Genomic DNA, 22,505 nt, shown 5'->3' on the forward strand with positions numbered 1-22,505 from the left:
ATTTCTAGCTTTTGATTTGAACTGAGAAACATGCAACTCTTCCTCACTTAGAGCCCATTGTAGGGTTATCAATTGGCCTAGTTTCAATACTGTTGGGTCTCAGGGAATAGGAAGGCCCAAGAAGAGGGAGACAGAGGAATGGCCAGTCATTGGAGCAGTCAGAACACACACATTTATCAATTAAGTTCACTGTCTTATATGGGTGCAGTTCATGGTGCCCCAAAACAATTACAATAGTAACATCAAAGATCACGAGTCACAGATCATCATAACAAATACCAAAATATTGTGAGAATTACCAAGTTGTGACACAGAGACACAAAGTGAGCATATGCTGTTAGAAAAATGGCACCAATAGAGTCGCTTGACACAAGGTTGCCACAAACCTTCAATTTGTAAAAAAAAAAAAAATGCAATATCTACAAAATACAATAACATAACACACAATGAAAAGAGGTATGCCCTGTAAATGGAGAGATATTCCATGATCATAAATAGGAGGGCTCACTGTTGTCAAGGTATCAGTTCTTCCAAATTGATCTATAGATCAAATGCAATCCCAATCATAATCCCAGCAAGTTATTTTGTGAATGTCAACAAACTGATTCTAAAATTTACATGGAGGGACAAAAAGACCCAGAGCAGCCAACACAACAGTGAAGGAAAAGAACAAAGTTGAAAGACTGATACTACCCAACTTTAAGACTTACTGGAAAGCTACAGTAATCAAAACAGTGTGGTATTGGCAAACAAGAGACAAATAAAAGTAAAATAGATGAATGAAACAGAACAAAGAACCCAGAAATAGAACCACATAAATATAGTCTATTGATTTTTAACAAAGGAGCAAAGGCAATATAATAGTTGAAAGATAGTTTTTTCAACAAATGGTAATGGAATAACAAAAAAAATTAGTCTAGACACACACCTTAAGCTCTCACAAAATTTAAGCTCTTTAAACTCTCGCAAAAATTAACCCAAAATGGGTCACAGACCTAGAATTAAATAGCAAAATTATAAAATTTTTAGAAGATAACATAGGAGACAACTAGGGGTTTCACCATCTAGTTAACCTTGGGCATGGCAATGACTTTTTAGATATAGCCCCAAAGGCACAATCCATGAAAGAAATAATTGATAAACTGGACTTCATTAAAATTAAAGCTTTCTGCTCTGTGAAAGACACTGTCAAAAGAATGAAAAGAAAAGACACAGACTGGAAGAAAATATTTGCAAGGGACATATCAGATAAAGGACTGTTATCTAAAATATATAAAACCTCTTAAAACTCAACAATAAGAACATAACCTGATTTTAAAATGAGCCAAAGCCCTTAACAAACATCTCATCACAGAAGATACACAAATGGCAAATAAGCTATAAAATGATGCTCCACATCATATATCATCGAAGAAATACAAATTAAAACAACAATAAGATACCATTACATACCTATTACAATGGCTAAAATCCAGAACACTGACAATACCAAATGCTGACAAGGATGTGGAGCAACAGGAACTCTCATTCATTGCTGGGTGGGAATGCAAAATGGTATAGCCACTTTGGAAGACAGTTTGGTGGCATCTTAGAAACCTAAACAGCCTCTTGCTGTATGAGCCAGCAATCATGCTTCTTGGATTTATCCAAAGGGGCTGAAAACTTATGGCCACACAAAAATCTGCACATGAATATTTACAGCAGCTTTGTTTATAATTGCCAAAACTTGGAAGCAACCAAGACATCCTTCAGTAGGTGAATAAACTGTGGTACATACAGACAGTGGAATATTATTAAGCACTAAACAGAAATGAACTATCAAGCAGTAAAAAGACAGCAAGAAAACTTAAATTCATATTACTAGGGGAAAGAAGCCAATCTGAAAAGGTTACATAGCATATGATTCCAACTATGTGACATTCTGCAAAAGGCAAAAGTATGGAGACAGGAAAAAGGTCAGTTGTTGGTCAGAAGTTAGTGGGGAGGGAGAGATGAATGGGTGGAGCTCAGAGGATTTTTTGGGCAGTGAAACTCCTTTGTAAGATACTAGAATGGTGGATACATGTCATCAGGTTTGTCCAAACCTATAGAATGTACAACACCAAGGGTGAACCCTAATTTAAGCTAATTTGAACTTCGGATGATAATGGTGTGTCACCGTAGGTTCATCAGTCATAACAAATGCACCGTTAGGATGCAGGATGCTGAGAATGGGGGTGGAGCGGTGCATGAGTGGGGGCAGGGAGTGCATGGGCAATCTGTGCACCTTTTGCTCAATTTAGCTGTGAACCTAAAAATTCTCTAAAAACATAAAGCGTATTAAAAATAATAATAAAAGAATCAACTACGGATGATTTGCAGGGAGTGGGATAATGATAGCATTAGGTCATCCACCAATTAGACAATCAGCCCTCGGAGGATAAAATGACATGGGGTCTTCAGTTTTTGTTGATCAGACTCTGTGCTTGCTTTTCCCACTGCCCAAACAAGTGGTTTTTCTATTTTCGACAGTGGCACCCACCACAGCCCTGGTCACCAGCAGGGTTCTCTGAAGTGGACCTTCAGCCCTTCCCTCCACTTCCATCCCAGCGTCTCCCAGACACCAAATCGTTTTCCTCTCTCCCTCAAAATGCGCTGTTGTTATTATTGTAAGGTTCTTGTTTTACTTTGTTTTCAAACATTATTGTGGATTGACCTGTGTCTCCACACAATTCCCATGTTGGCATCCTAACCCTCAGTACCTCAGAATGTGACTGTATTTTGAAATGGGGTCCTTACAGAAGTAATCAAGTTAAAATGAGGTCATTGGGGTGGGCCCTAACTCAATATGACTGGCTTCCTTATGAAAAGGGGAAATTTGGACACAGACAGACAAACAAAGAGGGAAAACTATGTGAAGAAACACAGGGAAAAGCCAGCCAGCTACAAGCCATGAAGAGAGGCCTGGAGCAGGTCCTTCCCTCACAGCCCTCAGAAGGAACCGACCCTGGGCAGGGCGCAAGGTGGGTGGATCACCTGAGGTCAGGAGTTCAAGACCAGCCTAGCCAACATGGTGAAACCCCGTCTCTACAAAAATATAAAAATTAGCCAGGCATGATGGCAGGTGCCTGTGATCCCAGCTACAGCTACTCAGAAGGCTGAGGTGGGAGAATCGCTTGAACTCAGGAGGCAAAGGTTGCAGTGAGCTGAGATCACGCCATTGCACCCTGGCCTGCGTGACAGAGCAAGTCTCAAAAAAAAAGAAGGAACCAACCGTGCCGCCGACACCTTGAGTTCAGACTTGTTGTAGCCTCCAGAGCTATGAGACGACGGTAAGTTTAAGCCACTTCATTTGTGGCACTTTGTCATGGCAGCCCTAATACACTAATAACCAACATTTTAGAACTGCAGTCTCCCCTCTTCCTTCTCCCTGCCACAACCCAAATCCAGGCCCTTGGGATTACATCCCTGGGTGACTGCAATAGCCCTCAGGCTCTCCAGTCTTTCTTCCTATCTAACCCCTAGACCATCCTTTGCTAGGATGACCTTTCTAGAACTCTGCCTTTTTACCCCATCATTCCACCGTCAGACTCTTTCGGGAACTTTCCAGGGTGTGGGACATCAAGTTCACACTCTTCCATCCTGGCATTCAAGACTTCCATTTGAACAACTCTTCCCAAAGCAGTGTTTAGAGGAAACATGAGATGCAGGGGACATTTAACAGGCATGCCCCAGGGGCGGGAAAAACAAGTATTTCTCTGTTCAACTAAGCTTACCTGTTGATCAGGTGTCCTCTCTATCTTTTGCCTTTAGGGATGTGTGCTGAGCTTCTCTAAGAGGGGGATTTTCTTAGTGTACTTGCCTACGGAGCTTCTGTGATTGGAGCATCCACAAACACTTCCACTCACCCTTCCCAGTTGGAGATTTTCAATGCCAAACTTGACTGTAAGCTCTAGGTATTCACCATTGTATCCGCAGACCCTAAGGGAGAGCTGGTAATACATTCTTGGCACTGAAATACTTGAAAGATGGAGGGATGAATGGATGTTTCACCATCTACCATCTCGCAATCTATTTCACATTTATCAAATACTGTTATACCATTGCCTATTTCACGCAGGTCTCTGCCTCTTTAGCCCCCTAATAACTCTGCTCCATTTCCTCCCTCCTGTCCCAACCAAATGCCATGATTCAAGGCACAACACCAGTTTCACATCAACTAACTCAACTTCCTGCCTTTGCATCTAAAAAGAATATTTCTATCTTTCCCCATCCAACCTTCTTTGAGTCCTGCCTCTGAAAAAGAGTTAAGGTTCTTACTATTTTTTTTTTTTTTTTGACAGGATCTTGCTCTGTCACCCATGCTGGAGTGCAGTAGCACAATCACAGCTCACCGCAGCCTCAACCTCCCAGGCTCGAGTGATTCTCCTGCCTCAGCCTCCCAAGCAGCTGGGACTACAAGTGTGCACCACCACACCTGCTAATTAAAAGAAAGTTTTGGCTGGGTGCAGTGGCTCACGCCTGTAATCTCAGCACTTTGGGAGGCTGAGGCGGGCGGATCACCTGAGGCCAGGAGTTCGAGACCAGCCTGGCCGATATGGTGAGACCTATGGTGGTCTCTACTAAAAATGCAAAAATTAGCTGGGTGCAGTGGTGCACACCTGTAGTCCGAGCTACTTGGGAAGCTGAGGCAGGTAAATCGCTTGAACCCAGGAGGTGGAAGTTGCAGTGAGCTGAGATCACACCACTGCACTCCAGCCTGGGCAACAGAGTGAGACTCCATCTCAAAAAAAAAAGAAGGAAAGAATTTTTTTTTTTTTTTTTTTATAGAGATGGGGTCTCACTTTATTGCCCAGGCTGGTCTTGAACTCCTGGTCTCAAGCAATTCTCCTGCCTCGGCCTCCCAAAATGCTGGGATTACAGGCTTGAGTCACCATGCCCGGCTGAGGTTTTTACTTTTAAAATGCAAATTCATCTCTCTATGCCTTTGACAACTCTTATTAATCAAAATTATGTGTGCATATATCTTGACTTCCTTGCCAGGTTACTGATTCCTTGAGGAAAATCTAGTGCTGTGTGTTTTCTACCAAACATATGTTATCAATAAATATTTGCTAAGAAAATGAATCCCCTCTACCTTCCATAGGAAAACATCCCATGTATTATCCCCCTTCTCTCTATTATTTTTAATCCTCCACTCCTGCTGATCCTTTTTCTTTCTAAAATCCTGAAGTTTCTCATCCTGAAAAGTAAAAAGGAAGCCTTTTCTGTACTTTCCAATACCTTCAAATAACATTTTAATATTTTGCTTTGCTACCTTAATGAATTTCTGGATAGAACTGCATAAACATTCTCATACTCACTTCTTAACTCTTGTAAGTAAATCCAATGATGTCTTGGTAGGTCTCGACCACACTGTGCCTCCTGAGGGTGGTGACCATTCCTTCCTCGACATGTGAGGCAATGCCCTCCCCTGGCTTTTCCCTTTCTTTATTCAATACCTAGTTATTGGGACCTACTATGTAGTAGGCATTGAAGATACAATTATGAGCAAAAAGACACAGGAGTCCCTGCCCTCAAGGGGCACAGCCTAGTCAATGGGTGAAGACAATGAAATAGTCAGCAAACATGTGACTATGAACGAGGATCAGTGCTATGAAGGAAAGAATCGTTGCCTTGACCACAGATGGCTTTCTTCTCTGGCTATTCCTCTAGTTACCTCTGAGCTCCTTTCTTCCTCTGACCTCCAAGAGTAAGTGTTCCTCAAGGTTTCATCTTGGTTAACCTCTCTGCTTTCCTATAAGGACGATTTTCCTTGACAGTCTCATCCATGCCTAGGGCTTCAACTATAACCTCCCAATGCATGAATCCTAAGCACAGTACCTAGTCATCTACACAAGCAGTCTCACTGGCACAACAAATCTCACATACCCCAGACTCCACACACCTTTCTCTCCTCTTTCTTAACCAACCAACCAAGAAAACTCAATCCTAACAACACACACACATCTGATGGTCTTCTTCCTGAATTCTCTATCGATCCTGTCAATAGCATCCATCTCCCAGGCACAGGCTTAAAACCCAGTCTCATCTTCTTTCAAGTCCCCCTAGGATCCCAGATAAGGTCATGAGAAAATCACTGAAAATCCCCAATACCTTCCACCACCCACCCCTCTCCGGCATTCAAGGCTCTGGGGCCCTGGTCTCAACTTACCTTCCAGCCTCATCACCTAAGATCTCTCAGGCCAAGTTCACTCTGTCACAGACTCTCCCCTCAGATCCTCTGTCTATACCAGGGGTGTCCAATATTTGGGCTTCCCTGGGCCACATTGGAAGAAGAAGAATTGTCTTGGGCCACACGTAAAATATACTAATGCTAATGATAGCTGAAGAGCTTTAAAAAAATCGCAAAAAGGCCAGGCACAGTGGCTCACGCCTATAATCCTAACACTTTGGGAGGCTGAGGCGGGTGGATCACTTGAGGTCAGGAGTTCGAGACCAGCCTGGCCAACATGGCAAAACCCTGTCTCTACTAAAAATCCAAAAAGTTTAGCTGTGTGTGGTGGCGCACACCTGTAATCCCAGCTACTGGGATGGTTGAGCCAGAAAAACTGCTTGAACCCAGGTGGCGGAGATCACACCACTGTACTCCAGTCTGGGAGACAGAGCAAGATTCCATCTCAAAAAAAAAAATCGCAAAAAAATTAATAATGTTTTAAGAACATTTACAGATTTGTGTTGGGCTGCGTTCTAAGCTGTCCTGGGCCACATATGGCCTGCAGGCCATGGGTTGGACAAGCTTGGGCTATATCATTCCATCTACTGGGAGGGCTCTGGCTCCGGCCCTCAGACTCGCATCCTAGAATCTATTTCTGTGTCAGATGGGCATACCATTCTGCCATTGACCGTGACATCATCATGACCATGGAGCAACAGGATGGCAAAACCACGGAGCAAACTGGATAAAATGTTTCCGAATTATTAAACAGCAAAAGCAGGATATAGAACAATATCAAATTATTTGCAGGGTTTTTTTGTTTGTTTTTGATTTTTGAGACGGAGTCTCACTCTGTCACCTAGGCTGGAGTGCAGTGGTGCGATATCGGCTTACCACAACCTCCGCCTCCTGGGTTCAAGCGATTATCCTGTCTCAGCCTCCAGAGTAGCTGGGATAACAGGCACCCACCACCATGCCTGGCTAATTTTTATATTTATTTTATTTTATTTTTTAACCACTCTGGATCTCAATGTGTAAAGCGAGCATAATAATGGTACATCCTGCATAAGGTCATTTTGAAAACTATACGAGTTAGGCTGGATGCGGTGACTCACGCCTGTAATCCCAACACTTTGGGAGACTGAGGTGGGTGGATCACCTGAGGTCAGGAGTTCGAGACCAGCCTGGCCAACATGGTAAAACCCTGTCTCTACTAAAAGTACAAAAATTATCTGGGCGTGGTGGTGAGCGCCTGTTATCCCAGCTACTCTGGGGCTGAGGCAGGATAATCGCTTGTATTTTTAGTAGAGACAGGGTTTCTGTTTCCCCATGTTGGCCAGGCTGATCTCAAACTCCTAGCCTCAGGTGGTCCGCCCGCCTCGGCCTCCCAAAGTGTTGGGATTACAGGCATGAGCCACCGCGCCCGGGCTTATTTGTTTTTATAGTCATGCATACAAAAACGTACAAAGGAATACAATGAAGTGACAAAAATAGTTGTATTCGAGTGGTGGAATGGGCGATGTGCCTTTCATTGATCTAGAATCTAAATTTTATTTAGTATGCTTTTTAAAGTAACTCTTTTATTTTAGAATCATTTTAGATTTACAGAAAATTTGAGAAGACAGTGTAAAGAATTCCTATATATATATCCTACCCCCAGTTTCTCTTATTATGAACATCTTACATTAGTGGGATACGTTTGTCGCAAGTAAATGAGCCAATAACTTAATGGTATTGTAGTTTCTTTCTTTTTTTTTTTTTTTTTTTTTTGAGAGACAGTCTTGCTCTGTTATCCATGCTGGAGTGCAGTAGCACAATCACAGCTCACTGCAGCCTCAGCCTCCCAGGCTCAAGCCGACAACGATCTTAGCTCACTGCAACCTTCCCCTCCTGAGTTCAAGCAATTCTCCTGCTTCAGCCTCCCAGATAGCTGGGATTACAGGTGCCCACCACCATGCCCGGCTAATTTTTGTATTTTTAGTAGGGACAGGGTTTCACCATGTTGGCCAGGCTGGTCTAGAACTCCTGATCTCAGGTGATCTGCTCACTTCGGCCTCCCAAAGTGCTGGGATTACAGGCATGAGCCATCGAGCTGGTCTGTAGTTTCTTAATGTAGTTTCTAAAACTAAAAAAACTTGTTTTGTAACCCAAATAAACAACATAGAAGACAATGTCATTCTTTTCATAACTTCTAACTCCAACTTAGTATCCTAATATTTATTATTTTTCTTATTTTTGTTTTATTACCTTAGACTCCTCTTGGCATGGATTCTTGGCTACAAATTGGAACCAATTTTTTTTTTTTTTTGTGGTGACAGGGTCTGGTTCTGTCTCCCAGGCCGTAGTGCAGTGGCACGATTTCCATTCCCTGCAACCTCTGCTTCCCAGGTTTAAGCAATCATCTCACCTCAGCCTCCCGAGTAGCTGGGACCACAGGTGTGGTTAATTTTTGTATTTTTTTGTAGAGTTGAGGTTTTGCCATGTTGCCCAGGCTGGTCTCGAACTCCTGGGCTCAAGTAATCTGCCCACCTTGGCCTCCCAAAGTGCTGGGATTATAGGTGTGAGCCTCCGTACCCAGCTGGAACAAATTTTTGCTTTACCTTCATTTGCCATATGCTTCTGCATGTAGTTAAAGTAATTACAACTTTATTGATTGATAAAGGTCCTAGTAAATGTTTTCCTTAATGTAAAGTATCATGGAAATTGTTTACACATCTGAGCCTTACGCACATTCGAGAACCAAACTGTGTGTGTACTGCCTCTCCAACAAGTCTATAAGGTCTGCCCGGGGTCTTATCTTCCACCTCCTCCTCCCGAATTTTTATGTCCAAGAATACCCAGTTCAGATTGGTCTTAGAGTATATCCTCAATAAATACCGGTTGTAATAAGTTGTAGAAGTTGAATAGTTCTAGTAGATGGGGTATTGATTTTAAATAACTAAAAGTAAAGAGTTCTTTCTGAAATTGTACTTGAAATGTCAGACCTTAATGTTTTGTTTAAGAGACAGGTCTTGCTATGTTGCCAGACTAGCCTCAAACTCCAGTTCTCAAGTGATCCTCCCACCTCAGCCTCCTGAGTAGCTGGGACCACAGGCATGAGCAACCATGCCTGCCTTAGACTTTAATTTTTGACACTAGGACAATACGATGTTTTTCCTCGGCATCATTCAAAAAAGCAAGCTAAAATTAATCCTTAGTAGAAGTAGATTTTAGTTCTTAAATTATAAAAATCACTAAAAAGGCAGATAATAATTATTCTAAAGAACATACTTCCAGCTTGCTTTTATTTTATTTTACTTATTTATTTTAAGACAGAGTCTCACTCTGTCACCTAGGCTGGAGTGCAGTGGCACAATCTCGGCTCACTGCAACCTCCACCTCCTGGTTCAAGCAATTCTCCTGCCTCAGCCTCCCAAGTAGTTGGGATTACAGGTACCTGCCACTGCACCCTGCTAATTATTGTAGTTTTAGTAGAGATGGAGTTTCACCATCTTGGCCAGGCTGGTCTTAAACTTCTGACCTCGTGATCCACCTGCCTCAGCCCCCCAAAGTGCTGGGATTGTAGGCGTGAGCCACCGAGCTCAGCCTCCAGCTTGCTTTTAATGTCTGAACTATAGAATGGAGTGTGGGTTGTTTTCTTCTTTTAAACGTTTCTCCCTGGTGAATTTTCTTTGTTCTAACTGCCAAGTTCATTTCAAAGAATCCTTCTGAGTATCTAGCAGTTAAAACAAATCCTATAGATTATACAAAGAAATAGTCAACGGAAGCAGCCAGCTGCTTATAGTACTACTTTTTATAGGACAAGAAGACATTTTGTTTTAAATTAGAACTTTAAAAAAATCTCAAAGAGGTCTTTCCCCTATTTTTTTAGTTGATAAATATATTTTTACCTTTTAGGATAGTATTTACTTGATATAGCCAAAATTATAACACTGAAATTAGGAAAAATACTGAACAGTGTGCTAACATATATTCTGTACCTCATCTTAAGTGGTTTTGGAAAATCCCTAAAAGTAAACTACATGAAAAACTTAGCATTCTTTTATCTTCAAGGAAGTCTACGTGTTACCAAAAAAATTTGAGGAGCAAAACTTGGTTTAAAAATTAGGATTATGAGAAGAACAAATTTATACTTCAGTTTACTAAACTAGTTTAAATTCAGTCACCACAGAAGCCTATCATTAGATTGTAATTTCAAGGAAAATGTTGAGTATCAGGTGTAAAGAGTGAAGTCTGATATTCACAATTAATGGTTGAAGATTCCCCAAAACAAAGTTAAAAGTAGCACCACTGACCATTTTCAAGAGAGTTATGTGCTTTAATTTAAACTGCTTATTTTATCAACTATTGTGTAACTTCTCTTTATTACAGAGGTGATTTGACTACCCAACAATGTTACTATTAAAGACTTTATTACAGACTGATGTTTTTATAGCAAGACTAGGCAAAACTTGTTACAAATTAATTTGATGTTATATATAGAAGGAGCAGAACTGAATCAGCCTATTTGAGGCAAGACATGCCTTTGAGATATTGAATGCTGTAAATATAGTTAAGCAACTCTGCTAATGAGCTTTGGGAGAGAGAACAGAGGTGGCTTGGACAGTACAAGAAGTAACTGACCAAGGAAGTCCCCAGAAAGATGTATATCAAAAGGTGGAACAGTGGAATGACAGGAAATTCTCATCCTTTTGCGTGTACTTTTTTGGACAATCTGAACTTTAAAATAATGAACATTCTGGCCAGGTGCAGTGGCTCACGCCTGTAATACCAGCACTTTGGGAGGCCTAGGTGGACAGATCACTTGAGGCCAAGAGTTCAAGACTAGCCTGGCCAACATAGCAAAACCCCATCTCTACTAAAAATATAAAAAAAAAATTAGCCGGGCATGGTGGCAGGCGCCTGTAGTCCCAGCTACACGGGAGGCTGAGGCAGGAGAATGACGTGAACCTGGGAGGTGGAGCTTGCAGTGAGCCGAGATCGCACCACTGCACTCCAGCCTGGGTGACACAGCGAGACTCCGTCTCGAAAAAAAAAAAAAAATAGTAGCCAGGCATGGTGGTGCACACCTGTGATCTCAGCTACTCAGGAGGCTGAGGCACGAGAATCTCTTGAACCCAGGAGGCAGAGGTTACAGTGAGCCGAGATGGCATCACTGCACTCCAGCCTGGACAACAGAGTGAGACTCTGTCTCAAAAAAAAATAAATAATTAAAAATTTAAAAATATGAACATTATTTTATAATCATAACACAATAAACATATTTCCTTTTTGGAAAAAGATAATAGAAATAATATGTTAAAGTTTGACATCTGATATCTAAAAAAGTTAAAGTTTTATAAAGCATTACAAAAGTGTTATATTACAGTATCTAGTTTTGTTGTGTCGTAAAGAATTTGCCCATCCACAGAGTGCCAACTGCATTAGAAAGAAAGGAACTCTCCTTTCTAACTCACCAGCATTGATTTTCTGTTGTTGGCATGTAGAAAAGTATTTCAAAGAATGAATGAAAGCTATAATATTTATTAGAAGTAAAAAAGTTCTAAAGATATGCTACCTAACTGGGATGCTTAGAGACCATTTGCAAACCCTGTTTATGATCTAGAAATCCTGTGTTTCATTTTTTATTTGTGAAGCTCTATAACTCTCAAAAAATTTAAGGTGGATTATCATGTACCTAAGGGTAAAATATAGTTGAAATTATTCTTACCTGATTTTTCATATCTGAATTTCGTGGGCAGTTCAAAGTAATTGTATCACATTCTTCAGCTAGGAAAAAAAAAAAAGAAACAAAGAAACGAAGTGTGATTTTAAAAAGCACACACTCGGTGGAGTAAGACCTAAAATCAAGGTTCAGTGTCACATGCTGCCTTGGCATCTGGTAAAATCAGAAGGGCTGGACTACAAATTCCTCTCCAAACTCTGCTCTTAAGGATAAGATCCCCCAGCTAAACAATGCTCCTTATCAAGAGATTAGGCACAATTCCTGCTTATTTTTTATTTATTTTTTTAAAATAAGAGACAGAGACGGGCGGATCACCTGAGGTCGGGAGCTTGAGACCAGCCTGACCAACATGGAGAAACCCTGTCTCTACTAAAAATACAAAATTAGCCGGGAGTGGTAGCGCATGCCTGTAATCCTAGCTACTCGGGAGGCTGAGGCAGGAGAATCACTTGAACCCAGGAGACAAAGTTTGCAGTGAGCTGAGGTCATGCCATTGCACTCCAGCCTGGACAGCAAGAGCAAAACTCCGTCTCAAAAAAATAAAAATAAGAGACAGAGGGTCTCACTCTGTCATCCAGGCTGGAGTGCATCTCACAGTAACTTGGAACTCCTGGGCTCATGTGATCCTCCCGCCTCAGCCTCCCAAGTATCTGGGAAGACAGGCATGTGCCACCACACCAAGCTAAGTAAGATACAGGGCCTCACTGTGTTGTCCATGCTGGTGTTGAACTCCTGGCCTCAAGTGATTCTCCTGCCTTGGCCTCCCAAAGTGTTGGGATTACTAGCGTGAGCCACTGTGACTGCCCCCTGCTTATCTTTGGGTAGTGGGTTTCAGTTTCCTGCCAACATGTGGAATTATTCAAACAGGCTGATCATGAACTCACATGGGAACCAGAAGGCAGCCCACCCTTTTGATGCCACAATGCTTGCCTCACACAGCCCATGGTTTTTCGCTCTGCTCTCAAGTACAACATCTGTGTCTCCCCGCATGGCTCTGTGTGACAGGCAGTGTCCTCCTCCCCTGGGCTGTGAGTATATGTGACTCACAAACTGCTGCTGATCTTGTCTCTCCAGTGTTGGATGTGTGTGTTTGTCCATCCCCATAATCCTAGAGCAGGGGTGAGGAGAAGGTGATCAAAACAACTGGCATGATAGCAAGGAGTGGTGGCTCATGCCTGTAATGACAGCTACTCGAGGCTGAGGCAGGAGGATCACTTGAGGCAGGAGTTTGAGAGCAGCCTGCGCAACACAGTGAGACCCAGTCTCAAAAAAATTAAAAATTAGCCAGGCATGGTGGTGTGTGCCTGTAGTCCCAGCTACTGGGGAGGCTGAGAGAGGAGGATCGCTTGAGCCCAGGAGTTCAAGGCTGCAGTGAGCTCTGATCGATCATGCCACTGCACTCCAGCCTGGGGGACAGAATGAGACCCTGTCTCCAAAAAAAAAAAAGACAAGAAAAAAAAAGAAAAGAAACAACTGGCATAATGAACAGGATGACCCAACCACAATCAAGGACATTTGGTCAGATTTCATTAACTGCTCTCGGCTAACCAACTTCACTAATACTATGCAGGCTGCCTGGGATAGAATTGACAATTACCGGAAGATTTGCACTCTGGCCGATGCAACGCTGTGTTGTCTTTGTTGATTGTTTGCTATCTCATCCCAAGATGCAAACTGTTGTGAACTGACTGGACCCCAGAGCTGTCAGGTTAGGCCTGTGTTTGGCAGGTGGTCTCTTGAGGCTCCCATCTGTAAAGACGGTGGTAGCACATCCCCCTAACTGGTTGCTGCTTAAGTCCCACTTATCGAGGGACAGGTGCAAGCTGTCTTAGCAATACAACTAGCTTGGTGACCATCACTGGCCACTTGGGGCAGCTGTACAGACACTGTTTGTGAAGTGCATCCCCAGGTCAGCCATGGGGGCGGTCCTTTGCAGACAGAAGTTTGCAGAAAGCAAGGAGAGAGACCAGGGAGTTCCCCAGGGGAGTTTCCCTGGTGCCCTGGTTGCTGCTAAGGCAAGGGCAGTGACCCTGCCCGTCCCCTCAGCTGCTGCTTCCCTTGCTGCTGCCCATGTGTTCTCTTGACCCCCAGGGGCATCAAGGTGCACAGCCACGGTGGTCTGTGGCCCAGGTGCTAATGAAAAAAAGAAAATGAGAAAAAGCATTTGGTACTCAACTGCTCTCTCGGCGCAGAGCCCCTGGCGAGCGAGCGCACCCAGCTGTGCTTAGCGCTGCTGCTTCCAACACGCCAAAGAGCTCATCTTGCCATAGTGGGTTTAATGTCCCCAACTGGGCCACAGACAAAACCACCTGGCTGGATGAGGACCCCATCCCCAGGGAGACCGACTGGCATTCCCTGGAGGAAGAGGTGGCTGCCTGCGACGGGGGCCACCTGGCTCCCAACCCTTTGCTTGCAACCTCCCAGAAGGTCCCTGTCACAGAGGACCATATGGAGACAAAAACTGAAAGCCACAACTTTACGTGGCTAGAAATCCAAAATATTCTGAGGGCATTTGTACAAGACAGGAAAAAATCCATAAACAAATTAGTTAATTAATTAAAGAAAACCCTCATGGCAGAAAAGACAAAGTTGTAGCAGAGTCCCTCCACCTGTGGGTTACAGGCCAGCACTCTTCCACTGGGCTGGACCACGCTGCAGCTTATGGCCCTGTTGCAGCAAAGATCCTGATCCTCAGAGTTGTAGGGAAAACTCCTGGTAGCCCCGGGACACAGTAAAAGGGTTAATTCACCCTGACATAAGCCCACAGTTTTTAAACTATATGAGAGCAACCACTGCCACAGGGAAGGCCCCACCCCTGATGATACTGATTTGAGGTTCTCTGGGGGAAGAAATTTATCAATATGAGCACAGTAGAGAAGGCTGCCCCTGCCAAAAGTATATCCAGTGACCATAAAAAGGGAATGAAAGAAAGATAAAAAGAAACCTGGACACAAAGGAGAAGACAGGTCGGGTTTGGTGGCTCACACCTGTAATCCCAGCACTTTGGGAGGCCAAGATGGGAGGGTTGCTTGAGGCCCCAGAGTTCAAGATCAGCCCTAGTAACACAGTAAGACCCTATCTCTACAAAAAATTTAAAAATTAGCTGGGCATGGTGTCACATGCCTATCGTCCCAGCTATTTGGGAGGCGGAGGTGGGAGGATCACTTGACTCCCAGAGGTCAAGGCTGCAGTGACCCATGATCACACCACCACACCCCAGCCCTGAGTGACAGAGCAATGCCCTGTCTCAAAAAAAAAAAAAAAAAAAAAAAAGCCTCACGGTGGATTACTACAATTTTATTTTATTTATTTATTTTTTGAGACGGAGTCTTGCTCTGTCACCCAGGCTGGGGTGCAGTGGCGCGATCTCAGCTCACTGCAACCTCCATTTCCCAGGTTCGAGTGATTCTCCTACCCCAGACTCCCAAGAAGCTAGGATTACAGGTGCCCACCACCATGCCTGGCTAATTTTTGTATTTTTAGTAGAGACAGGGTTTCACCATGTTGTCCAGGCTGGTCTTGAGCTCCTAACCTCAAGTGCCCACCTCGGCCTCCCAAAGTGCTGGGATTACAGGTGTGAGCCACCGCATCTAGCCAGATTACTACACTTTTATTGCTGTGGTCCCATCCCTTAAGGCTTCCATACCCCATGCCCAATATGATTGGAAAACACTGACTCCATCCAACTAGTGACTAGAAAATATTTTGCTATTACAGATTTGCCTGAAATGTTCTGTTCAGTGCCTATCTCAATAGCCTCTCAGTCAAAGTTTGCCTTCATCTGCAAACGGACACGATACATCTTTACAAGGCACCCATGGGGCATTTCAAGAGCCTGGTCATCACACACAGGCTTTGCAGGCAAGATCTAACTGCATCCCACTTTCTCAGCCTCATGAGAGTGATGACATTACATGGATGAGATCCTCCTCTGAGGACATTCTCACTCGACATTCTCATGCAGGCCACGCGATACAGTACTCACAACAATGCTCACAGAAAGAGATGGGCCACTGCCCCACACATAGTGCAGGGCCCTGCCACCTTGGTGAAATTCCTAAAAATTACTTGGTAAACCAAGGGCTGCTCCCACCCAGACACTGCCAATAAATAGCTATTGACCCTCTCTGCACCCACAATGTGAATACAAGTCTAGTATTTTTTTAGTTCTTTTTTGGGTTCTGGTGGCAACATATTTCTCATTTACAAATTTAATCTCATTGATGCCAGTACTTGCAAGTCAGCTCAATGTAAATTTGGGCCCCTCCAATAAAAGTCTACAACAGGCAGTCCCATTAGGACACCCAGAGATTTCTTGGGCTTCAGCAACCTCCTCTCATTCCTCCTGAAGTCTCTGGACCACCCACGATAGCTGAAAGTTGTCCATAGGCTTTTGATGCAAGAAACTGCCCTCCTAGGCCCTGTTCTATACATTATTAGAGCAGCAACTGCTAGCTGCATACTGGGCTCTCTTGGAAATAGAGGCTGTCATTAAACGCTAGCCGTGACCCTCCATACTGCGCTGTCCATTATGCCCTGGGTCATGGAAGCAAAATCCTGCAAGCTCCGAATGGTTACCAAGGCCTCCTTGATACAGGATGGAGCTAAACCCAGGCACTCTGGCATATTCCATCTGCAGGAAGGGGTGGCTTCCCCTATCCCTCACCAGAGCCCATGATGCTGGAAAAAGTCACCCCTCTTGCAGACTCCTAGGTTATCTGGGGAGCCCCTTCAAAGCAACTGAGTGAACAGCAATGGGAATTTGTAGACTTCACAGATGACATCACCCCCATCATACACGATGAAGCTCAGTAGACAGTTGCTGCTTTCCATCCCTTAACCAGGATATCCCTGATAAAGGAAGGACCTAAGATTAGCAAAACTGGCCAGACTTCAGGCAGTCATCTTATTGCTGGATGTCCTGGCCAACAAATCGCCCCATCTGCACAGTTTTATAAATTCTTGGACCATTGCCTAAGAGTTGCACCCTTTGCGGTAAAAAGAACTCTCAGAATCTCTTGCCTCAAATACACCCCAACTATAAATAAAGAAACAGATGTCTCTACGTACAGCAAGGCCACAATACAAGGCTTCAGCAGAACATTTCTGGTCCCCTTTGGAGTCCCACATATTACTGATAGTGAGCAAGACACTCATTTTTCTTCTGAGAACATACAATGCCGGGCTCTTAAGCCATTTAATGAAACTTCCACCTCCCCTCTCATATCAGGCAGCAGGTTCGATTGAGAGGCACAATGAAATCTTCAAGAAACTCCTATGTAAGTTACTGGGTGTCACTATTGCCACAGGCCTTAATGAATCTAAATCCACAACCTCTGGGGACATGTACTCCCTACACTAATGCCACACGGGTTCCTCAACTGCCTTTACTGGCCATCAGGGGGACACCTCTAAAGTTCATGTTTTTGATGACCGTCTCACCATGCGGCCCTCTCCCTCCTGGTCAAGTGCCTTCCTTGCTTCTCAGTGGGGCACTTCTATTCCCTAGAAGTCTCAGCCATCATCAAGGCTTAAATTTATGCCATGGCATCTAGGGGTGAACTGTTGTATAAGACCTAACATTGAGACTCAGTTTATGTGCTGCCTTGACATTGGTAGGACTGGGAAGGGCTCACACCTGTAATCCCAGGACTTTGGGAAGCCAAGGCGGGTGGATCACCTGAGGTCAGGAGTTAGAGACCAGACTGGCTAACATGGTGAAACCCCATCTTTACTAAAAATACAAAACTTAGCCGGGCATGGTGGTGGGCACCTGTAATCCCAGCTACACAGGAGGCTGAGGCAGGAGAATCACTTGAACCTGGGAGGCAGAGGTTGCAGTGAGCCGAGATCGAGCCACTGCACTCCAGCCTGGGCGACGGAGCGAGACTCTGTCTCAAAAAAAAAAAAAAAAAAAAAAAAGAACTGGGAAGGTCTTGAATGGCCTAACCACAAGTCTCCTTCCCACTCTGCTCCATGGCCAAAGTCCCCTAGCCAAACAATGCCCCTTACCAAGGGGACCAGGCACAGTCCTTGTTCTCTTTTTGTAATGGGCTTCATTTCCCCCAACTCCATGGACTTACTCAAACAAGCCAATCACATCCTCCCTGACAACCAGGAGGCACCCCACTTGCTTAATATCATAAAGTCTGTCTGACAGCCCCTGGTTGTTTGCTCTGCTCCTAAGTGCAATCCCCATGTGGCCCTGCATGACGCGCAGTGTCCTCCTCTCCCGGACTGAGTATACATGACTCATAAATTCCTGTCAATCTCATCTGTTCAGTGTTGAGTGTCGTGTGTTTGGCCATCCCTGTAACCCTAAGATGGAATCCCTCCCTCACCAACGGGGTGAAGAGGAGACAATCAAAACACATTCTCCCCTGGCAGGGCACGGTGGCTTACGCCTGTAATCCCAGCATTTTGGGAGGCCGAGGCAGGTGGATCACCTGAGGTCAGGAGTTCGAGACCAGCCTGGCCAACATGGTGAAACCACGTCTCTACTGAAAATACAAAAATTAGCTCGGTGTGGTGGCGGGCGCCTGTAATCTCAGCTACTCTGGAGGCTGAGGCAAGAGAATTGCTTGAACTCAGGAGGCGGAGGTTGCAGTGAGCCGAGACTGTGCCACTGCACTTCAGCCTAGGTGACAGAGCAAGACTCCATCTCAAAAAAAAAAAAAAAAAATTCTCCCCTGATTAACAAGATGATATCAAATTCCACTGTGTTCATTCATTTGTCTGTCATATTACTAAGCCTTTCAGACAGTAGAGAGTGGGATTATACTTGTCCCAACAGCTCACCCTCCTAAAGGTCAAACCTAAACCATTTTGGTTCTCTTGTTCAAGTTCAGGTTGCCAGTGAAAAGCAAAGGAACTTGAAATTCATGTTAAACATTTAACATCTTTCCATATGAATTGCTAGGAAGCAACTTCCATTCCAAAGTTGTGTTAACTTTACAGTTTTCCTACCTGTGGTGAAGATGGTACAAAATAGCTTAAAAACTGATTTTGTTCCATCAGATTCTAATCTTTACTCACAGAATTCAAGGGCATACACTAAACTTTAAAGTTGGCAGAAATATATTACAACAGAAATTTTAGCACCATGTAAATGTTTACAGTTATTTAGCCTTAAATACAGAACCATTTAACTCAGGGTTGAAAAGTCAGGATGAAGTGAGGGATTGATTGATTAAGCCATTTGATTTTTACCTTCATTAGCAGTCTTTTTTATTTTATGTATTTATTTATTTTGAAACAGAGTCTCACTTTGTTGTCCAGGGTGGAGTGCAGTGGCATGATGTCAGCTCTCTGCAATCTCTGCCTCCCAGGTTCAAGCGATTCTCGTGCCTCAGCCCCTCCAGTATCTGGGATTACAGGTGCGTGCCACCACCACACCTGACTAATTTTATTTTTGTATTTTTAGTAGAGACGGGGTATCGCCATGTTGACCAGGCTGGTCTGGAACTCCTGGCCTCAAGTAATCCACCTGCCTTGGCCTCCCAAAGTGCTGGGATTACAGGCGTGAGTCACCGTCCATGCACTGGCATTCATTCACCTATTATGCGCTGAGCTGCTAGATTGGTTCAAATAAGGGACCATGTATATTCATTGTCTCACACACAATTCCGACCGGAATAAAAGACTTTCTTTTCATAATAGTATGATCTGAGAAACCGAAGCTAAAAGTGTGGTCTTTGCCTGAGGCTATGTATGTTATCTTTTTACAGCTAGAGCAGTCGCCATCTGACCCAGGCTTGCGTCGCTCTCAGCTCTCCTGCCTGTCAGTCAGAGTGCTGAGCTCTCCCCCAGACCGCCTTAGTTGGAATCTCCAGGGGCCCAGAAGTCTGCATTGTTGACAAGCATCCCCACATTCTGATGCACACTGAAGTGTCATTCGTCACAGCCCAACGTAATAGGCGTGTGCCTTCAATCACAGTCATCCCCACAATGTCAAAATTACTAACCCAGATTTCTTTAAAGTGCTTTTTTCCCAGTACGAGAAGTTGAGTTTTTTGTTTTGTTTTAGTTTTGTTTTTGTTGAGATGGGGGCTCACTGTTGCCAAAGCTGTAGTGCAGTGGTGCAATTATAGCTATAGCTCACTGCAGCCTCGAACTCCCAGGCTCAAACGATCCTCCAGCCTCAGCCTCCCACGTAGCTAAGACTACAGGTGTGCACCACTACACTCAGCTAATTAATTTTGTTTTTTTTTAATAGAGATAGGAGTCTCACTATGTTGCTCAGGCTGGTCTCAAACTCCTAGTCTCAAGTGGTCCTCCTGCCTCAGCCTCCTGAGACACGGGCAAAGAACTTGAATTTAATAGCGACTTTTCTCAGATGGTTTTCCAAATGCTCCCATGGTCATAGTCCTCTCCCTCCCCTCTATCCTGCTATACACAAAAGATTAAAAAATGTTTTGGAGAGTTGTTACCATTGTATTCTTGCCATAACTGGGAGGGGACGGCAGGTTGATTTTTGGTTTACTGTAACAGAAGATTCCCAAGAGGGTCTCTGTCAAGGCTCGGGGGGCGGGGGCGGGGAGTGTATTTACTGAACAAGCAGGATGAGAACACACAGCAAACCATACAGGTGGGAGGATGAGGAGTTTCCCGTGAGAACAGGGACAACTCTTCACATGGCATCATTACCAATCCGTGAGGTAGGAAATCATATCAAATACAACATATTGGCTTCCTAGTTTTAGGACAGACCTTTCTACTTTTGAATTATTTAGTGATTTCCTAGTACTTGTTTGTTTTCTCTTCACGGGTTCAAACTGAACTACTTCCACATTTAATTAACACATTGTTCTAAAAGACACCCCCAAACAGCATCTATATTTAAGTTCAAGTTCCTCAGACTTCTTAAGGTAGCATTAGTCTACCTTACTTTGGCTGGGCGCGGTGGCTCACGCCTGTAATCCCAGCACTTCAGGAGGCCGAGGTGGATGGATCGCTTGAGGTCAGGAGTTCGAGACCAGCCCGGCCAACACAGTGAAACCCCATTTCTACTAAAAATACAAAAATTAGCTGGGTGTGGTGGTGGGCGCCTGTAGTCCCAGCTACTCAGGAGGCTGAAGTGAGAGAATTGCTTGAGCCTGAGAGGCAAAGGTTGCAGTGAGTCGAGATCATGCCACTGCACCCTAGCCTGGGTGACAGAGCAAGACTCAGAAAAAAAGAAAAGAGGCCGGGTGCGGTGGCTCACGCCTGTAGTCCCAGCACTTTGGGAGGCCGAGGCAGGTGGATCATGAGGTCAGGAGATCGAGACCATCCTGGCTAACACAGTGAAACCCCGTCTTTACTAAAAATACAAAAAATTAGCTGGGCGTGGTGGTGGGCGCCTATAGTCCCAGCTATTCAGGAGGCTGAGGCAGGAGAATGGCGTGAACTTGGGAGGCAGAGCTTGCAGTGAGCCGAGATCACACCACTGCACTCCAGCCTGGGCGACAGAGCAAGAATCCGTGTCTCAAAAAGAAAAGAAAAGAAAAAAAAGTCTACCTTACTTCTCTTTAACTTCTAAATACACTATAACATTTTTTTGAATAATCAAAGAAAAGAGCCTGGACACGAGAGAAAATGAAGATGATAAAGTCTTGTTACATTCGTGTATTTAAGTGTAATTTTCTCCCATTACGAATAGTGGCTCAAAAATCAAAATTCCTTTTCCAAACACATTTTTCTCTCAAAAATGTGAACAGTCACATTCCCTTCAGAACAATCAAGCAGCAGCTTCTATGAGATACTGGGAATCACGTCATGGAAAATAAACCTCAATCTCACCAGTTCTTAGTACCCGCAGACTCACAGAACAGTCATCAGAAAAGAGCCCCAAACAAAATGAGCCCCCAAAAACTGTAAAATCAGGGGGTGGCTGCTTGATGTGGAAGTTCTGCATTTATGCCCAATGAGAAAACAGATATAATTTATATTAACACATTTTACCTCAAAAACAGATGCTGACAAATGAAATTACACTAGATTTCCACAGCTGATTATTAAAACCACATTATTCAAAACCAATCTATTCTGGCCACTGTTAAAGGTTTATACACTCTGTGAATAAAGTAGGAATATGCTAGCAGTATGAAAGAGATTTTGTGAAACTGTTAACGCTAATTACAAATGATGCTTCTAGTAAATAAAGCTGGCCTCCTTAAAACTCACTTAAACGTTGGCGTCCTAGTCTTTCCTTTACAGAATTAAATTACAATTGCTTTTAAGTCTATAAATCAGTCTCTTCGTTAATTCACGTGGATTTTTTTTTCTTATTTATTTATTTATTTTTGAGACAGGGTCTCATTCTGTCACCCAGGCTGGGGTGTAGCCCAGGAAGTTCATGCCTCACTGCAGCCTCAACCTCCCAGGCTCAGGTGATCCTCCCACCCCAGCTTCCCTGGTAGCTGGGATTACAGGCACATGTCACCACACCTGGCTAATTTTTCATATATTTTTGTAGAGACGGGTTTCGCCATGTTGCCCAGGCTGGTCTTGAACTCCTGGAGTCAAGTGTGAGCCATGGCACCCAGCCACAAACAACTTTAATGAGAAAATTACCACAATGTCTAATGATAGTATTGGTCCCAGTAG

At 43.9% G+C, this 22,505-nt stretch overlaps 1 protein-coding gene across 4 annotated transcripts in view; it reads right to left on the bottom strand.

Moving 5' to 3' along the window:
* The window catches only part of EDARADD (EDAR associated via death domain), a 134,282-nt gene that overhangs the window by 46,081 nt on the left and 65,696 nt on the right, over window positions 1–22,505 (bottom strand). For all 4 annotated transcript variants that reach the window (XM_054561112.1, XM_054561109.2, XM_003775402.5 and 1 more), the window contains one exon: window positions 11,907–11,965. In XM_054561112.1, coding sequence (XP_054417087.1) covers window positions 11,907–11,965 — 59 coding nt within the window. The remainder of the gene's footprint in view (window positions 1–11,906; window positions 11,966–22,505) is intronic.

This window comes from Pongo abelii, chromosome 1 (genome assembly GCF_028885655.2).
Source record: "Pongo abelii isolate AG06213 chromosome 1, NHGRI_mPonAbe1-v2.0_pri, whole genome shotgun sequence".
In the NCBI taxonomy this organism is placed as follows: domain Eukaryota; kingdom Metazoa; phylum Chordata; class Mammalia; order Primates; family Hominidae; genus Pongo; species Pongo abelii.